The sequence below is a fragment of the Prenolepis imparis genome, unplaced genomic scaffold (genome assembly GCF_030444845.1).
Source record: "Prenolepis imparis isolate NDT839.2.m4 unplaced genomic scaffold, iyPreImpa1.0 SCAF_8, whole genome shotgun sequence".
In the NCBI taxonomy this organism is placed as follows: Eukaryota; Metazoa; Arthropoda; class Insecta; order Hymenoptera; family Formicidae; genus Prenolepis; species Prenolepis imparis.
In genome coordinates this window covers 15,405,842-15,425,723 of record NW_028141166.1, presented here as the reverse complement: position 1 = coordinate 15,425,723, position 19,882 = coordinate 15,405,842, and the positions used below count along the sequence as shown (strand labels likewise).

Here is a 19,882-nt window from a genome sequence, read left to right as displayed (position 1 = left end):
ATATATAATATACATAAATATATATTGATGAATGTCTGACACTTAAACATAATACTTTTTAGCTATAATAAAATCATTTACAAACAGAAAATATTGATACTTGTTGGACATCCTGCAAAATTTGAAGAAATAGAAAGTGATTCTTTATTTTAGTTATTTATAAAAAAGTTTCGGAAGTTTTTCTCTCTAGCATTACAATATTAGCCATATAATTATCACTTAGAAGAACTTTATCATAGTCTTAACTATGATAGAAAAACTTTATCATAGTTTTAAATTATCACTTAGAGGAGAGAAAATCTTTATCATAATTTTAAACTTTACCATAAGGATTCATAATTAATACTGACGCAAACCACCACGTCTTATTGTTGGTTGCATCATTCTATTTGGTGGCGTTATTGATATGTCCAAGTAATCTCCTATTGTAAATCTGGAATTGCAAAAAAATACACATATATTTAATCGTATATAAAAAATATTTACAATACGAAAAATAACATTTCTTATTACTTAAAGCTATTACCTTGCTTGCGCAAGCGTCTTGTTATCATCTGCACCTTTTTGTCCAGAACATGTAACGCCAATCTCACGCATACGATAACCAGAATTACGAAGTTCAGGAGTCACTAATGAAAAATCAAAGTATGTTCCTTTGCTGCGAGCATCTGGGTTTACTTCTTTAACTAAACCTGTAATTTCTCTCAGAGTAGCATCCATCCTTCAAACAGAAATAATTACAATATTAGAGATAATACTCTAAATGATAAAAATTAACATGAAATTAATAGCAATTACAACATGGTTGAATTATATAGTTTCTCCAATATCACACACACATAGATAAATGTACCATGTATATATCTGCAGCTCATTTGATGGAACATTTCCTCTGCTATATTCCATTATATTATGATGACGTCCATTATTACAGAATACTCGTAATAAAAGCGGACATGTCTGAAAGGTAAACAGATACTATATCATCATATTTATGCATAGTTATAACTAATAGAATACATTTAATATATGAGGCGGTGGATATTTTTAGAAATACTTGTTATTGCCTTATCATTCATATATTCATATACATATATACTTTTTCTCTATCCACTGGCTTTTCAGGAAGCTGTTTTTCATCGACCACCATGGATTCCAAAGCCGAGGTCATTTTATAATTATGTAGTCAGAAACAACTGTAATAATTAATCAATCTTTTCCGACAAAAGAGTGAAAAAAGTGCAACCGCTCGTCGTAAACTCGAGAAAAATGTCACCGAATACATAGAGGTTAGACGCCGTTTCTATAAGGGTAATATTCATGTCTTACGACAAACTTGGATGTACGTATTCTGATTGGTGGAAATTTTCAGAATTCTAGAAATTCCCTATCCAACAGCCAATCAGGATGTCCGATAAACTCGTAGTACAACATATGTAGAAGAGCCTTTTTCCCCCTTTCATTAATTGATATATTGAAAATATTGATAGCATAATATAATGAATGATTGGAGATTTTCCATGAAATAATCACTCGATAGACATATATATATATACATAATAAAAATAAAATTAAAATTATCAAGATATTTTTCATATTAGAAATTATTTCTCAAACGAATAAGTAAAATGGAATTCACTTATGGATAAGAAATATTCATAGTTTAAATAATTATATACACACACAAGTTATATGAATTATACAAAATAATATTATGTACAAAATAATAAGTCAATTATTACTATATATAAAATAGTCTCGAAATAAGCGAAATTATTAAAAAATTATATAATTACGAAATATATGTGTATATTTATAGAAAATTTTATTAATTGCACCTCCCTTGAATGTTATCATATTTACATTGCATATGTTTTTATAGTTTATTATATTTACATAAATTTGTGTTCATACACAAAAAAACAACGTAAATTGAACACAATAAATTTTTTATGTAATCCATATATGTGCGTATATAAGCGTTATAATTGAAATCATATGTATATGCGCTGGAATTCTAGTAACAGCTGATCGTCAACAGCTGGTCGCACGATACCATGTTTTTTCATTCTCATTTTTTATAATCTAATTAATCTAATAAATAACTTCATATATGTACATTTCATAATTCCTATGGAGAAAAAAAATGCGGTTTCGATGGAAGTATCGTAGGCGCGGGAACGTGTGTATTTGTGTATACATAAAGCTTAAATAATGCGTGCGGTTTATCACGCGTACACAGTTATTCGTCGTGTTTTCTTTTCGCAAAAGATTGATTCGCGTCTCGCCGACAATACATCCCCTCAAAGCAGCTGAACTTAATTCGAGAGTTCAGTCAGCATAGAAATCAACACAGCATGCGTCGTCGATGTACGTCTCGTCGGAACGCGATACGCGGGAATCTCGCGTGAGCTATCTCTTCTGGATTACTTGCATGCACCCGGATGACCTACGCGAACCGCAATCTTCCCCTCGCATTCATATGGCTGCGATCGCCAAAAATCATATTCTGGTGAGCAAAAAACTACCGAGTTCAGTGATCGGCCGCGTGGACCTGATTAACCTGCTTCACGCAGCGCCAATCACGCATATAAACAATGCCATGCCATGGTCCCGGATAATGAAATACGAAATGGATCCCGCCATGACAATTTATTTATCGAGAGTAATCTTTTGCTTCGATTAATATATACGAACATTTCTATACACAAACGTATGCGAACGTATTCTTAGCACTATTCTTAGACGTGATTCAAACTAGCATACGTTGTCTATATTTGTAATTTATATCCTCGTACATATGTGCCATTGCATCGCTAATGAGGCTGATGAAATTTATAATGTATCGCTGTATAATCTGTTTCATTTGAAATTAAGAAAATATATCAGTTTAAATTCAGCCTTTTTATTGTATTATTTTATAATATTTATATTTTCAAATCTGTGAGAGATTTTATATAGAAATGTATGGACAAATATGTTTTTCTATTTGTTAATTTGCATATTAATGTTGGCAGGGCATGAGCATTTCGTGGAATACATAAATGACTAAAGTAATGTGAGAAAAATGGTAAGCAATTTACCACAAGAGTTCAGGAAATATCAGCGAAATAGGAATCAACTACGTCATATATTTGAGGAGACACAACGTACTTTGGAACTCATAAAGCTTGAAAACTTTTTTCCTGGAGGTAATTATCATGCATTTATTTAAAATTTAAATAAATAAATTACAAACATACAGTTGATGGTTAACCTTACTTATATAAATACTTCTTACAGAAAATATTATTGAGGAATTATTGCCTCCTTTAAGCTTGGATAGAGTGACACACATTCTCGAAAACTCTCCAGCAATAGTCATCTTTGGGCAAGATAATAAAGCTAAAGCTTTACTAGTCAATAAATTTCTTTCAGCTGATATTTTACCATTGTCTAATGATTCATGGAGATGGATTAAGATCACTTATGGTCATACAGATCATGTTAGTCTCACGTTAGGTTTAGAATATGAAGTGGTTGAGACATTACAGGCCAATGAACAATCATGGACCACACTTCCCACCGAAGATCTAGCAAAATCAATAGACGAAGATGTCAATTGTCCAACAGTGCTGGAAGTGAAATTAAATCAAGCAATATTGAAAGAAGGTGTTGAAATATTTGTCGTTCCAAATAATGGTGTGGTAAAAATTCTCGCTAAAGGTTTACTCAAGATTTTACCTATTTTTCTTTATGCCCTTGGGGAGCAACCATTGACTGAAGAAAATTTGGAAGAATTGAAAGATTTGAAAGAGACTTATCCATATAATCCAATTTTATTCATATCTTCATTAGCAAATATTTCATTGGATGGCACAGACGCGGAATTAACCGAGTCTGAGCAACATAGTCTGCAAAGTCGAACAGAAGTGCCAAGTGTTTCTACAGAATCTAAGAATAACGATAGTATTAATATTGACAAAATGAATTCACTTGGTTTAAGATGGCTAGATCAATTAAGCAATCTAGGATTTCTAGGCATGGAAGAGTCTGTGGAAGTTCACCAGTTAACGTGGCTTGTCGGCGACCAATACGTTAATAACTCGAGCGACCTAGTGGATTCATGCAAAAAGACAGACCGGGTTTTACATTTTACATGTGGCTGTTTGCAAAGCTATCTGATTAATGCCAGCACTTATTTGAATGAAATACACACGACTAGTCTACGTAAATTTATTTTAAGTGCATTTGACATGGCACGAAAAATACAAATCACTCCTAGAAGAATACAGTACGCCCAACAAAAGGAAAATGAACTTTATGCTAATCTAATGAAGATTGTTAATGAACAGCAAATGGAACTGACCGAGTTAATACAATGTATTATTCAAGAGATGAAAGACGATATATCAGGAACCACCAGTGATATTTTCCAGTATCAGACTGTTCTTTTCGATAATAATGAACAAACAGAATGGGCAGTTACTGTTCGTGTCGCGACATCGGAAGTCCAGCGATTCGTGCTAAGTCGTTTAGGCGATAAAGTCGCAAAGGAGCTCGTAAACTCAGTTAATTGTCTTCGAGAGACTTTCATTGGAACTCTTCAACGTTGCTTAATAAGTCTCGAAAAGACTTATGAACACGACAGTAGTCTGTTAGCTAGTGACGCCTTAAAACAAATACTTTCTGCAGCATACAATGTAGAATTACACAATTCGTCACCATCCTTAGTGCATTCATTCTTGGAGAGATTGAGACAGCTCTTTAAGTCCTTACCGTTACCATGGACACCCACCCCGACTCTGAACGCGGCTTGGAGGAAGAAGATTACTATCGATATTTTAAATTCCTTATCGGCAGCGCGATTAGCGAGGGCAATTTCCACACAGTTTAGAGACAGATTAAAAGCATCGCATGATGCTTTTCAAACTGCTTTAAGATCTTTGGAGAATTATTACTCAGGAAAGCTAGAGAGGACTGAGGAGCAGAGGATAGCTATACGAAAATATCACGCGCCTAAACTAGCCAAACTCGCATTAGAATCCACGTCGATGATGGACGCGATTCGTTTTGGGATTCCTCATTATAATAAAGAAATTGGCAGAGGACAGTACGGAGTGGTATTCGCTTGTGAAGGTTGGGGAGGAGCACCAGGACCATGTGCAGTAAAATCTGTTGTTCCACCGGATGAGAGACATTGGAACGATCTTGCGATGGAAGTTTACTATACTAGATCGATACCAGATCACAAAAGGATAGTGAAGCTTCGTGGATCAGTCATAGATCAATCATACGGCGGAGGATTCGGATTGGGCGCCGCAGTTCTTTTAATCACTGATCGGTTGAGCCGTGATTTGTATTGCGGTATACACGCTGGTCTTTCATGGTTGGAACGTATACAAATAGCAATAGACGTGTTAGAGGGAATACGCTATCTTCACTCGCAAGGCTTGGTTCATCGAGACATCAAATTGAAGAATGTCTTACTTGATATGGAAAACAGAGCTAAATTAACTGATCTCGGATTTTGTATTACTGAAGCTATGATGTCGGGGAGTATCGTAGGAACACCGATTCACATGGCACCAGAACTTTTGTCTGGTCATTACGACAGTAGCGTTGATGTCTATGCTTTTGGCATCTTGTTTTGGTACATATGTGCTGGGAAAGTTCGATTACCATATGCATTTGAGCAATTTCATAACAAGGAGCAATTATGGATGAGTGTACGGAAAGGTAATTGCTTTATTATATATAGAAAGATTGATTTATTCCTATATATTACATTAAAAGCTTTGTAAACATTCTATTGGAAAAAAATTTGCTATGTTGTTGCATTATAAAAAGTACATATTCAAAAGATTTAAGTTCTTTAACTAAAGATCGATTTCGTATTGTATTCAACATAAATAAAAACCGATATTAATAAAATTAATTCCTATATATCTCAAATTTAATTAAATATAAACTTATCTCGTTTATTTTGACTAACTTGAATACTACAGGTTGACAGAATTTGATTTTAATTTATTTCTTTTGGTCTGGATTGATATTTGTTATTGTATATCCTTGTTATACAAAATATTAAATGCATCGTTCACACATATTAGGCCTTAGACCCGAGAGACTGCCACATTTTGATGAGGAATGTTGGACATTAATGGAACAATGCTGGAGTGGAGAATCATCCAAACGACCATTGCTCGGTGCCATTCAACCAGTGTTAGAATGTATCCAGCAAAAAGCAGAAAGAGGCAAGTCCTTACAACAACTCGGCACATTGAAATTACAAGAGAGTTCATCATCTGAACAAACAAATCCTGCGCTAGCATTAGCAGAGCCTAATAATCAAAGAGGTGCTGTATTTAGTCCGCTTCTTCCTAGACGCAAGACTTTTAAAATTGTGAATCCCATCACATTACCTTTTCACAAAACTAAATTTTTCCAAATGAGTATCTATTCTCATATGTTTGTTCAAATGCGAGAATTTTAGTCAAGAAACAATTATATTTACACTATATCATATTTTCTGTTAAATATAGCCTATTGATATATTTATTACTTGGAATGCACTTGATATATTGTTCATACGTTTTCGTTTTTATTGATTCAACAGTATAATAGTATTCTAGTACAGTATTAAAGTAGCGAACTTTGTATGTCTGAATTTCCTTTTTTTACATAGAATACAATATATTTATTCTCTTTGTTTTTTTTTATAAAGTCACATTGATATATAAAATATAACACAATTTATAATAATTAAGCTGTGCTTGCAAAGTCATTCCAGATAGTATATCAACAATAAATATTTTACAGATTATATTTTAACATTTTTATAAATATAGAAAATCTTTGGTTTTTATACTACGTATTTGTATATATAAACGTCTGATAAATATTTTTAATGATAGTTAACAAAATGCATGTTAAGTTTTTTTCTTTTTTATATCAAAACATTTATTGTTATAAAGTATTTAATAGTATAGTGTTTAATTGTTAAATTATCTTTTAAAACCCTTGATTGTGAGGTGATTGCATGATTTTATTAAACTGGGAAATATAGATGGTTAACTATAAATGTATATTATTGAAAAATAAATAAAGTTTCTCACTTTTGTACTTGCTATTGACACATATTCATTCTGTCTCTTATAACACCTGTCAAATTTATATTATTTATATATATACCTATATAACTTCATATATAAATGCTCCTGTGTACTTAATTATAAAATTTATTTTATATTGCTTTCAGATACATTCTTCACAACAAAACCTACAGTTTGAAAAGATTTGGGCGGATATTGACATTACCATTATCTATATTTCAAGGGAATATAAAAATAAACTGTATAATATTTTTTTATTACTAGATAGTGATACAAAGTAATACAAAGATTATGTATGGAATAGTTTAATCAAAAATCACAACATAGGTGTAAATAATTTGTATATATTTTTCTAAAAAATGGGAGGATCAATAATCTCTTAAGGTACGAGCTTTTATTGTATTTAACTTTTTCAGTAGAATAGTTATAATGTACTTATAGTAGTGAATATCTATAGCAGTCATATTTTATGTGTTATAAAAAATGTTATCAATATTACTTATTGTTAGATATTCAGATAATTATTATTTATATGTGTTGTTAATGTTTATAATGATCCATAATTTTCTGTAACTCTATTTTATCACATTTTAAAGAAAAAACGTTTTTAATATTTGATAATAAATTAAATGTTGATAAAAGATCTAGCATGACCGTGAAATTATCCAATCTTCTCTTGTCAAGCTCCTCTTAAGATTCTTTTATTTATTTGATTATATATTAAAAAAATATTTATATGTTACATGAAATAATAAAATTTATTAGAATATTTGTTTTCTTTAAAGGAAATTTATAAAAAGATTGTGAAATTTTGTTAATATTATTCTATTTTTAAGTGAGATATAAAAAGAATCGACAATATGGAAAAAAAGAAAATAAAAAGTAAAAATTATTATATTAAAGTTAGTAAAAAAATACTCGGATAAATAAATAGTTGGAAGATCCAGATATAATATACAAAATTTCCTACATGAGACATAATAACAAATTCTTGAGTGTAATGAAGTAATTTTGAGTGATTAGATCAAGTTACATTATAAAGTTTTAAGTTAATTAACCATCAATATGATATTATTTATGAATATTATTTAAAAAATGTTACTTAAGAATTATTATCTTTTATAACAGTATTATCTTTTGTCAGAGATAAATTACATTTTTGCTCTCGTAACAGTAAATATGATTATTTTAAATAACAAACCACAAAAAGAACATATTATGAAAAATTTTTATAAATACAGCCTTATTTGTAAGTTTAAAAATAATATATCCTTGAACAAAATAGTTAACATTACTCTAACAAATATATATTTGCTTACATTAACAAATCAAGATTACATTTTGCCTTTTGTAAATCATGTAGAAATTTATAAAATTGTCCAATTGTCATCTCAGTAAATACATTCTTGATTTTACCATCATTGTCAAGTTGTAATTTAAGTTGTAGAAATGACTTTGCAACATTGTCGGAATCACTACTTGCTGCAGTAACTATAAAAAATAGAAATAGCATTATTATTACTATTAATCATTAATGTTTAATCACTAATATTGTACTATCATTATTAAAATCACCGTTAAAATATAGAAGATGAAAAAAGAACATTTGTGATTTATATATCGCAAACTATATTATTATTCATTATTAGTTAACTAACTTCTGTATAATCTCTGCAGAAAAAATATTGATAACGTTAATCAAATGTAATAAAATAAGCTTTACTATGTATTGTGTGTCAATGATAAGACTCATTGTATATACATAATTCTTGTATTAATATGATAATTACTAAGGAAAATATTATATCCCTTAAAGCATTTAATATAGATTGAGGTATTTATTTAGTGCAATACATTTAATTTAAAATTTAATGTGAGAGAAATACGAGAGTCCTTAAGAAAATACAATAAATGTTGATGTTGATCTTAACCCCTTTATAACCAAAATCTCACCTCCGAATCTCCAAGATATATCAAGTATTTTGCTGACATTTCTTTCCATTTTTTAGCGTGCCTTTTGGTGTAATGATCGAAATAATACTCTCGTTTCAAGTAGAGAATATCTCAATTGATATAAATACAAGTACAAATATCACACATGCAACGCCATTTCGATAAATAAAAAGTAATTTACTCACTCATTCATAAATGGCGCTACATTACGTCAAAGAAACTTCAGAGTTGTATTCGGAAATCTGTCCGTCAAAGTGCAAAATTTAATCGACCAATCGGAGACCGAGGATCTCTTTGTTCCGATTGGTCAATCGGGCGCTTCACCCTAGGTGAGTACATTTTCGAACACAATCTAGAATGCCGTTGCCTTCTGCTGCACTTTTGAATTGTTCACGATCAACGTTCGCACGCACATCGCCGCTCCACGAAAGTGTGAGTATAATAATTAATTATTATTAGTATCCTTATAATTGTGCGCGTCAAATATAGAATTCAGCGCACATATAATAATACATTCTTACAGGCATTCTTACAATGTCGATTTAATTTCTATTTTACAGATCAATTTTGCTGAAGATATTGCGAGTAGCATAGAGCGTAGATGGAGCAGTTTTTGGGTATTTATTATTCTTTTATTAATTAAATTAAATCAAATATTCATAAAAGGAAGTCATTATTGCGGTATTATTATTATTATACGCATCGAATATACAATGCAATGCATGTAATATTAATTTTTATACATTTATATACTTTGGTGCGCACGCGATGTTAGTTAAGAGATTTCGAGGGCGTTAGTATCGAGCTTGGCCTTGGCGCGCTTTTCCCGCATTTTATTTCCACCATTACCAAGAGCCCGCGTCGCCTGATGATGAGTGCAAAGTCTCGCGCGATCATTAATTGTATTCAGGTGTGATTAGTGTGCACGCGTAATCGTAATTAATTGCTTTTGAGAGCGAACATTTATATATAATAAATTGCGTTCACTAGAGACGAGGGAGAAGACTTGGGCGGCATCGAGCGAAGGTGAAAAAAATATGAGGTAAATAATTTATTATTTATATATTATTATTTGTAAAAGATTATAAATAAAGAACAATTTTAATGCGCGTAATAATTACTTTTGATATTGAATATATAATTTGAATACCCCTATTTGCTTTACATTATAATAGATTATTTTGTATTTTACAGATTAACGATATATGCACTACGTTATGTATAATAGGCTATGGAACACGACCGCGGCGCATTGCATCGGTGAGTTTAAAGTATTTTCTACTTTAATTAGTAGTTAATGAATTTGGGAATATAACAAAATATACGTATAAAATAAATCAACTAAATGAATAACATAAGAAACAAACAAAAAAATTGAAATTAATAAAATTATTAATATAAATATCTAAATTTGCAGAGATAATAAATGCAAAAGTATAATTTTTTTATAGTTTTTGTTTAAATAAATTATTAATTTATATTATAATCATATTCAAAATAAAAAAAAATTATATTAAAAATAATAAAAGTTTAAGTTAGAATAATTAATTTCTCCTTATATGTTACAGATCAACGTAGCAACGTAGCAAAAAATAAAAGACTCAAATAATTTGAAAGCAGCAAAAAGCATGGTATCGGATGCCAAAGGAGAAATTTCTAGGTATTTATTAACAATTTATTAATTGCATTAAATAAAGATTTGTTAAATGTATTTAAATATATTGTATAGTAAATTAAATATATTTGTGTTTTATTATTGTACGCATCGAATATAAAATTCAATGCATATAATAATTATTTTCCACATGTTAATTATTTTAAGCGATGTTACAGTTTGAATTTAATTTCTATTTTGCAGATCAACTTATTGTTAGCTGAAGACAACGACAACCTGAGAGGGAGAGGAGATCTGAGAGAAGCAGTAAAGGCTGGCGGAGCAATTTTTGGGTATTTATTATTTGTTTATTAGATGTATTAAATCAAAATTTGTTAGTTGTATTTAATTATACCTATGCTTATTATTGAACGCATCAAATATAAAATTTAATGTATATAAGAAAATATTTTTTACATATTAATTATTTTAAGCACTGTTACAATTTAATTTCTATTTTACAGATTTCAACTTAGCTGAATGTCGACAACCTGAAAGGAAGAGGAGGTCTAGGAGAGGCATTGGACATCGGGGAATCAACCCTGAGGTGAGGATTTATTATTTGTTTATTATTAGTTAATTTATATCAAAATTCGTAAAATAATTTAATTTTTATGGTGCTTATTATTTTACGCTTCAAATATAAAATTTAATGCATATAATAGTATGCATTGACTTCAATGAATAATTTTTTATTCGTTAATTGTTTTAAACGCTGTTACAATTTGTATTTAATTTTAATATTTTACAGATCAATTTAAATACAGAAGATGTTGACACAATCTGAGAGGAGGAGGAGGTCTGGGAGGGGCATCGGGCACTGGCAGAGGAACCCTGAGGTGAGGATTTATTATTTATCTATTAGTTGTATTGAATCAAAATTCATAAAATGTTTTAATTATATTTCTGCTGAATATTATACGCGCGTAAAAAATATAAAATTCAATGTGTATATTATAATAATAGTTTACTGAAATATTAATTACTGGTGGATATGCTATAATTTGGATTTTATTTTTATGTTACAGATCAGTGTAGCTTCGACGTAGTCGTAACTCCACTGTTGTGCGCCGGCCGGTTGAGTGATAAAAATTATATTATTTTATTAGGAGGTAACGGTGTATTGTAGATAGTATATTGTGCAAATGTAGATGTAGATCTAGATTGTAGATAGTTTCCGTTACCTCAAAATAGATGGATTACAAAATGGATAAATTGAGAATATTTCCGTTTAAAAGAAATATGGGAAACATTTTATAATACATATACATATACTGAAAGAATTTTCTCTTAGAATTTACCTTGAAAATCATAGTAATCGTGGGACAATATGATATGGAAAGAATTTTATGAGAATTTTTCTCATTAATATTTGTCACAATAAAAATAATAATATCTATCACAATAAAATATAAAACATGTTTGATTAATTTTACTAAACTGCATAGTAAAATTAATCAAACATTTTATATTTTATTGTGATAGATATTATTATTTTTATTGTGACAAATATTAATGAGAAAAATTCTCATAAAATTCTTTCCATATCATATTGTCCCACGATTACCATGAATTTCAGGGTAAATTCTAAGAGAAAATTCTCTCTGTGTAGTATATTTAATCTAATTTATTTCACAAAGCACACAATAATTAATGATTATGAATTGCGTGTGTGATTATAAATTTTTGTATAATTGATTATAATCAAAATTACTTATTGTTATAATGTATCGATATTATACTACTGTTTTGCAATCCATTTATTTATGTTGTTTGAGATAGCTTGATTTTACATAGTTAAAACAAAATTAGTTAAAACTGAATTGTAATAAAATAAAACGTGAAATCTAAAAGATATTCAAAAGATATCAAAAAGATATTTTGCGAATATTTTATCGCAATTAAAAGAAATAGTAATTAAAAATTTGCATAATAATTTACAAAAATATTTTAGAACTTTTAATGCAAATTTTACTACGCGTTACTTTATTTTATCTTTTCTTACTTTGAGATTGGCCGATTGCACTGATTAATTATCACGTTTTCACGATGGTCGACGCGTAATAAAATACATACAAATTTTAAAATAACAATTTTAATATTATAATGATAGTTTCTTATATTAATATATAAAGAATATAAAAATAATAATTAGTACAAATCTAATAATAATAATAATTTTAATACTATAATAATAATTCATTTTAGAAATACATATAAAAAATCGCTCGTTTTAGAGCGGGAATGTCGTACAAAGTATCGCCCCCCCCCCCCCTAGTACAGGAATTTCGTCGAAAGTATCGCGCGTTTAGTGCGGGAGTGTCGTACAAAGTATCGCGCGTTTAGTGCGGGAGTACCTTTTAAAATATTTCGTATGTGTTTCGGAAATCGACGAACTTGAACAATAATGAACGGACAATTCTGACCAACCCGACCTGAGAGGAGGATCAGGCCTAGGAGGCATCGGGCGCGGACGGACCAACTCTGGGGTGAGTATTGTGTAATATACTGTATAATACTTGTTATAAATCGCATTTCTATATTAGAATGATTTAAACAAAAGAGAATTAAAGAGAAATATTTTTGATATAATTTTTATAAAAGTCTATATTATACAAGATATAATCTTTACAAAATTTATAAAGTTATTCAATAATACATCTACTGATGATTGTACGCGTCGAATATAAAATTTAATGGGCATAATAATAATTTTTGAAAATATTAATTATTTAAAGCGTTACTATAATTTGGATTTTATTTGTATGTTACAGGTCAACGTATCGTCAACAGCTTCGATGCAGTCGTAACTTCGCAGTCACGCATCGGCCGATGAGTATTAGACTATTATTTTTTTATGAGGTAACGGTATTTTGTAGAGATTAGATTGTGTAGATGTAGATGTAGATCTAGATCGTAGATTGTAGATAGTTTCCGTTACCTCAAAATGATGGATGGATTAAGAACATATACCATAGATAAAATATATACACGGAGAGAATTTTCTCTTAGAATTTATCTTGAAAATTATGGTAATCGTGGGACAATATGGTATGGAAAGAATTTTATGAGAATTTCTCTGATTAATATTTATCATAATAAAAATAATATCTACACACTAAAATATAAAACATGTTTGATTAATTTTACCATGCAGTTTAGTAAAATTAATCAAACATATTTTACATTTTATTGTGATAGATATTATTTTTATTGTGATAAATATTAATCAGAGAAATTCTCATAAAATTCTTTCCATATCATATTGTTCCACGATTACTATGATTTTGAGGGTAAATTCTAAGAGAAAATTCTCTCTGTGTACAAATTATAAGAATATATAGAATCGAATATATGTCTATATTCATCCATGTCGATTAGTAACTTGGCTTTACACTAGTTAGAGCAAAGACATTATATTATTTTTCAGTTCGTCTTTTATATAATATATTACAAAAGAAATTAGAATATAATCGGTGCTATTATAAGATTAAGTTATTACAACAATAGAATTATATAAATACTGAATTACGTTAAATCCAGTATGTATATCTGAGAGAATATCTAAAAGATATTTAGGGATAGCGTATATATACGCATATATAAATTAGATTTTTATACATTTTAACACGATTAAATTATGTATTAAAATTTCGGGAGGGTGAATATATATAATATTGCGCAAAGCATCGCATTTTTTAATGCAGAAGTACCGTGCAAACTATCGGTTGTTTTTATCGTGCCGCGAGTTTTACATAAACTTTTACATAAATTTTTCGCGAGTAAACTGAAGTTTACTCGCAACGTGTGAGTGAATGGAAAATTGACAAATTGAAAGTGAGAGCTGAGAAGAGGTGAAAATGCGCCATGTGCCGGAAGAGCTACGACCTGGTGTGAGTATTTCATATTTGTTCACTAGTCATATGAAATAAAATTTATACAATTAATTAATTATATTTTTGTATTTATTAATTTATTTATTTATTAATTATCTTCTTTTTATTGTACGTATGAAAACTAAAATTCAATATCAACGTACAACACAATTTTTGGGTATTTATTATTTGTTTATTAATTATTAAATTAAATCAAAATTTATATATAAAATGATTATAATTATTATAGTGCTTATAATTGTACACGTCGAATATAAAATTGAACACGTATCTGTGTAAAATTCAACAATAAAATTTTGATTTTACATTAAATAATAATTTTTTTACATTAACTATTTTAGGCAATCTTACAATGTGGATTTAATTTCTATTTTACAGATCAACTTTGCTGAAGACATTGACAATTCTGGAGGAGGAAAAGGGCTGGAAGAAACAGGGCGCAAATGGAGCAGTTTTTGGTATTTATTATTCTTTTATTAATTAAATTAAATAAAAAATCATAAAATAAATTAATTATTATTAGTATCCTTATAATTGTACGCGTAAAATATAAAATTCAATGCATATAATAATACATATGCATTGAATTCAATGAATAATAATTATTTTACATATTAACTATTTTAGGCACTCTTACAATGTCAATTTAATTTATATTTTACAGATCAACTTAGCTGAAGACGTCGACAACATGAGAGGAGGAGGAGGCCTAGGAGAGGCATCGAGCGCTGGCAGATCAACCCTGAAATGAGGATTTATTAATTAGCGTCTTCAGATCCAAAATCCAGAATACGCCGAGACCGGAGGAGAAGAATAGTCGAAATGTGAGTCGAATTACTTATTTCATTATTTATTTATAAAATGATAAAAAAATACATGTCCAAGTAGTGATCGGATATTGTGTCGAAATAAATTCAATATAGCACATTTACAATATTGTGTATTTTTGTGCGTAAAACACGTATCTGTAAATTAAAATTCGTATTGTGCGTAAACACGTATCTGTAAATTAAATTAAAAATCTATAAATTAAAAGCACTAACTTTTTTCCTACTTTTTCCTACAATTTTAATTTACAGATTCGTGTTTTACGCACAAAAATACACAATATTATAAAGTTTCGGCAAAATCGGAGAAGACGGAGCTCTCTTTCAGTATTACCGATTATTTTAAATTAAAGCTTTTTAACATCTTGGATTGATTATATAGTATAGTCTTATATAAGAATTTTTAAATCTTTTATTGTACAGTTACTTCCTAAATAGCAAATGCACGTTATTTGGCGTCAAAATAATGTGTGCTATTTGAAATAATTACATAAACATATTCGCTTTCACAATTTTCGCTCTAGATTTTGCGACACGCAATCGATCGTTATTCCAGATATATCTGCGGGCTGTCATACAATGTAGCAACAATCCTATTCCCGTGACACGGTTTCGATTATTCGCAAAGATTGACGGACACTGTCCGTAACGTATGTAACATATGAATCGATCCTCAGAAATTTCTTATTAGAAACAAAGAATTTTTTAAAGTAAAATTGATCTGTCAATCACAAGAATCAAAACTGTGCGAATTCGCGTTTTGCGCGCGCTTCGAAGGCATTTCACATAGAGAGAAAGAACGTGAAGGAATTCAAATTACTATATACTTCCTGTTCACGTCGTCACCTCTGAGTGGAATAGTTATGCTATGCTATTGCGCGCAGCGTAAGGAAATGAATTTTATCGACTCTTATTTATGACTTCCATCTTTTTTCTTGGCCTTTTTTTCTATAGATTCTATAAATTTATTATTATTCGAAACAGCTTTGAGTTCTACAATTTTATAAATTTATACAAGATTTTATATATGAGGAATAGTTAACATTAATAGTAAACATTAACATTTATTAATATTTTTATAATTATCTTTTTAAATTTAAAAAATAATTAATATTTCTATAATATACGATAATATGTGTATCTTATAAGATACTAAAAGAAATAATTTATTGAAGTCAAACAAATTATAACATTTTTATAAACCATCTCTATAATATTAATTTTTCATAAATTCGTTACATATGAAAGTTAACTACCTATTACAGGTACTATTATACAAGTAAAATACTAAAATTTTTTAGCATAATTTTGTGAAATTAACAATCGATTATATTGGGTTAAATTAAAGCATAATTCTTGTACATTTAAACTTTTTCAATATCTTCCTGTATTTCTAGATAAAAATAAATTTTTAATTAATTGTAATTCAAATCACTAATATTATATAGGTATAGAAATTACAATATTATTTTATTTTAAGATAACTTGATATAATTGTATAGAATTATTTATAATATAGATTTAACATTTATTAGATTTCTTAATTTTTATGAAAGTGAGATTAAAAAATTAATTTTTTATTTATAAAAAATTAAATAATAAAAAATTATTTTAATTAATTATAAATTTAAGAAATATTTTTATCGGCTCTCAGTATTTAATAAATAAATAAATATGATTTTTAAAGTCGGCCAATAGAGCCAAGCACGAAAATTAATTCTAATTTTTAGAACTGTACTCTCTTGGTTTGAGATTATTAAGTTCCATCAATTAATAATCCTCGAACTTTACAACGGGAAATTAATTAATTATATCTTTTTGGAGAGGGAATATATAATACATAAAACATAAGCATTTTTGTTCCATAGAAATTTAATATTTTACATTTTAATCAATTAATTTAAAGAGTTTAGGATCTTAAAAATTTTTTTTGTATTAACAATATTTCTCTCTCTCTCTCTCTCTCTCTCTCTCTCTCTCTCTCTTTAATACATTTAATTATTGTTTCTTATTTTTTTTCATTATCTGTTTTTTGTTTCATATTATTAAAAATATGTCTAATGTTATATTTATATTTACACAAATATTTATTAAACAAATTAAAAATGTTATTATGGAATTGAAAATTAGAGAAATTATTGATCTTCAATAAAATTGCAAGCTCCATTCATTTTTAATAGCATAGAATAGTATTGATTATACGCGATATTAGGTCTTGAATCTTGACATAGATGACAGATATTGATTTTTGATGGTACGGAACTCGATTAATTACCAATAGTATGGAAAGTGAAATTTTTAATTGTGTTAGTAATAGATTTCCAGGTCACATCAGAAATTTTATTAATCGCATGACATAAATCCGATTTCAAGAGTTCTATTTATCAATAGTTTCGACTCTTTTTCTTTAAATCATAATTCATAATACATTTCTGTTGATATTTAACATCTGCAATTGATTTCAATTTTTATAATAAATTTTTTAGCAAATATACATTTCATTTTCTTCTTCTATCAAGAATATTGTGCAATGATTATAATCTTATGTGCGTTTATTATTGATTCTGGTATATTATGTATATATATATATATATATATATATATATATATATATATATATTATAAGAAATTACCAATTTTTATTTTTAATAAGGAAAACCTCTTTCTATTAATATTATTAGATATAATTAGCTTATGTTTACTATGTTGCTAGAAGCACTTATTGTTAGTCTCATAATCTAGTCAGATGGTTTCGGTTATTTTCCTACGAGAGCGATTTGAAGAAGGACATTACATGTGGCTATGATCAGACTTAAGCTATTACGCAATATCTCGCGGCAATATTTTAATGATGATAAGATCTAATGTTACTACGCAATTTTAGTTTAGACACATTTTAGTTTGCGCACGACTCTGGAGATTCTTACTAGCGATGGCATAAATTGGTAGTGAATTACAAAGAGCCGTCATAAAGATAAAGTTTGTATACTGTCACAAATTACTCAGCTAATGTCTCTGTTGTGTCGCTTCTGCAAACGAAAAGGAAGATACATGAAAAGTTTTATTATTTTAGTTTTTCTATGAGTTCCCTTAGTTACATACACAATATTGTTAGTGATTTGTGTTTGAAAAAAGAGATATTCGAAGAATAATTGTTTATAATAAAGTATTAAGTTTATAATTAAGTACATGTTATTTGAGAGAAAGATTTATGAAATGACCAAAAAAAAGGCACTCATATAACTATAAATATCATCATATAAATTAATGTCTATGTAACTTATTTCACACAATAATTCACAACGTTGAATTTTCATTTATATACGTACATGTGCAATGCACATGTTATATATTATATGAAATTTTAAATACATACATTTAAAAATAATATTATAATTATAAAATTATTTGTATTATAAAGTTATTAAATTATTATATTACTAATAATTTAATTTTTTTAATTGATTGACAATTTTATTTAAATTATAGTAAAATTATGACGTTTAACTAAATGTTAATTTGTCCTGTTTGTCAATGGAATATTTATTCAAGTTTTATGAATAGTTGTTGAATTGGCACTAAGAAATCTGGTAAATTATATATATCAACGGTTCTTTGAGAAAATTTCGTAACTCGTTATTTCTATTATAACTTCAAAAATTGCTGCCTTTATACTTTATTTTTTATAACTAGTACTTAATTATAAGACTTTCGTTGCAGAAAATCGTAGATATGTGATATTTGATCGAACGTTGAAATATATAATACTTTTCTTGATTTGGTCGGTGAATTGGAAATTTGCATCGTCGAACTTCTTTGTAAATTTAGCGTAGGTTTCACAGGTTACCGTGGTATAAGTTACATTTCAAGCGAGTTATTTCGGATTTCGTGCATTCTTCATGCCTCAATCTATATTCAACACACTCAAAAAAGCAAACACACTATTTTTGAAGTTAATATAAATAGAATATATGTCATAAAATTTCAAAATTTGAACAGTATATATTATTAACGATTAATTAAACATATACATAATACAACATACATTATTTTTTGTTATGCGATTTCAATCAACTATTCACTGTTGACCTTTTAAAAACAATATTACAAAAATATTAATAATTAATATTTAATATTAAAAATTAATATTTCAGTTTACTGATTACCAGAACCACCAACTGACCGTAAGAAGCCCCATTGATTTTGGACCTCGACATTTCCCGCAGCCTCAATACCATCATTTCTCGCGTCTCCACTGGTGAGTAAAACTTCCAAAACTCAGTCCAACAGGCTCCTGGAAGCTTGCCCAGTCTCAGTGCGCCGTTCAAAAAGAGAATAGTAGAAAGGAAGAAGCGAGCCGTCTTCAGACACCGTCTCGCGTTTTCCTAGGACGTCTTTTAATATTCCGGCTTGTTGCAACAAGAGAAAAAAAAACCTCTAAAAGAGGAACAAAAAAGA

The 19,882-nt window shown here is 28.6% G+C and overlaps 3 protein-coding genes and 1 long non-coding RNA gene across 10 annotated transcripts; 2 read left to right on the top strand and 2 right to left on the bottom strand.

Moving 5' to 3' along the window:
- Nucleotides 1-154: 154 nt before the first annotated feature.
- On the bottom strand, nt 155-1,289 carry Bin1 (histone deacetylase complex subunit SAP18). The gene is made up of 4 exons (XM_083043783.1): nt 1,100-1,289; nt 854-960; nt 527-721; nt 155-433 (listed from the first exon to the last, which is right to left on the bottom strand). The coding sequence occupies exons 1-4, from the start codon at nt 1,169-1,171 to the stop codon at nt 340-342; spliced, it is 468 nt and encodes a 155-aa protein (XP_082899909.1). The 5' UTR covers nt 1,172-1,289; the 3' UTR covers nt 155-339.
- A 729-nt stretch (nt 1,290-2,018) lies between these two features.
- Ripk5 (receptor interacting protein kinase 5) lies at nt 2,019-7,790 on the top strand. Of its 7 annotated transcripts, none has more exons than XM_083043999.1 (5): nt 2,019-2,512; nt 3,018-3,191; nt 3,283-5,718; nt 6,093-6,338; nt 7,241-7,790. In XM_083043999.1, exons 2-5 carry the CDS (start codon nt 3,068-3,070, stop codon nt 7,270-7,272), a joined length of 2,838 nt encoding a protein of 945 aa, XP_082900125.1. In that variant the 5' UTR covers nt 2,019-2,512; nt 3,018-3,067; the 3' UTR covers nt 7,273-7,790. The 7 variants fall into 7 exon arrangements, with proteins under 7 accessions (XP_082900125.1, XP_082900120.1, XP_082900126.1 ...); XM_083044000.1 differs by having other exon boundaries at nt 2,020-2,512; nt 6,093-6,236; nt 7,241-7,788; XM_083043994.1 differs by lacking the exon at nt 7,241-7,790 and having other exon boundaries at nt 6,093-6,695.
- A 470-nt stretch (nt 7,791-8,260) lies between these two features.
- On the bottom strand, nt 8,261-9,251 carry LOC145939575 (COMM domain-containing protein 7). Its single transcript, XM_083044001.1, has 2 exons — nt 9,048-9,251; nt 8,261-8,585 (listed from the first exon to the last, which is right to left on the bottom strand). The coding sequence occupies exons 1-2, from the start codon at nt 9,094-9,096 to the stop codon at nt 8,410-8,412; spliced, it is 225 nt and encodes a 74-aa protein (XP_082900127.1). The 5' UTR covers nt 9,097-9,251; the 3' UTR covers nt 8,261-8,409.
- Nucleotides 9,252-9,918: 667 nt separating this feature from the next.
- Nucleotides 9,919-11,946, top strand: LOC145939929 (uncharacterized). Its single transcript, XR_014425921.1, has 7 exons — nt 9,919-10,089; nt 10,242-10,307; nt 10,616-10,707; nt 10,906-10,994; nt 11,166-11,248; nt 11,453-11,540; nt 11,730-11,946. It is a non-coding gene; the product is annotated as an uncharacterized LOC145939929 (long non-coding RNA).
- The last annotated feature ends 7,936 nt before the right edge of the window (nt 11,947-19,882 follow it).

Excerpts from the sequence above, each read along its gene's own strand:
- Bin1 (XM_083043783.1), bottom strand. The coding sequence starts at position 1,171 with ATGACCTCGGCTTTGGAATCCATGGTGGTCGATGAAAAACAGCTTCCT. Across the intron at positions 961-1,099 it reads AGCCAGTGGATAGAGAAAAA|ACATGTCCGCTTTTATTACG; the intron begins GTATATATGTAT and ends TTTACCTTTCAG. Across the intron at positions 434-526 it reads AAGACGCTTGCGCAAGCAAG|ATTTACAATAGGAGATTACT; the intron begins GTAATAGCTTTA and ends TTGCAATTCCAG.
- Ripk5 (XM_083043994.1), top strand. The coding sequence starts at position 3,068 with ATGGTAAGCAATTTACCACAAGAGTTCAGGAAATATCAGCGAAATAGG. Across the intron at positions 3,192-3,282 it reads TGAAAACTTTTTTCCTGGAG|AAAATATTATTGAGGAATTA; the intron begins GTAATTATCATG and ends TACTTCTTACAG. Across the intron at positions 5,719-6,092 it reads ATGGATGAGTGTACGGAAAG|GCCTTAGACCCGAGAGACTG; the intron begins GTAATTGCTTTA and ends CACACATATTAG.
- LOC145939575 (XM_083044001.1), bottom strand. The coding sequence starts at position 9,096 with ATGGAAAGAAATGTCAGCAAAATACTTGATATATCTTGGAGATTCGGA. Across the intron at positions 8,586-9,047 it reads TATATCTTGGAGATTCGGAG|TTACTGCAGCAAGTAGTGAT; the intron begins GTGAGATTTTGG and ends TATTTTTTATAG.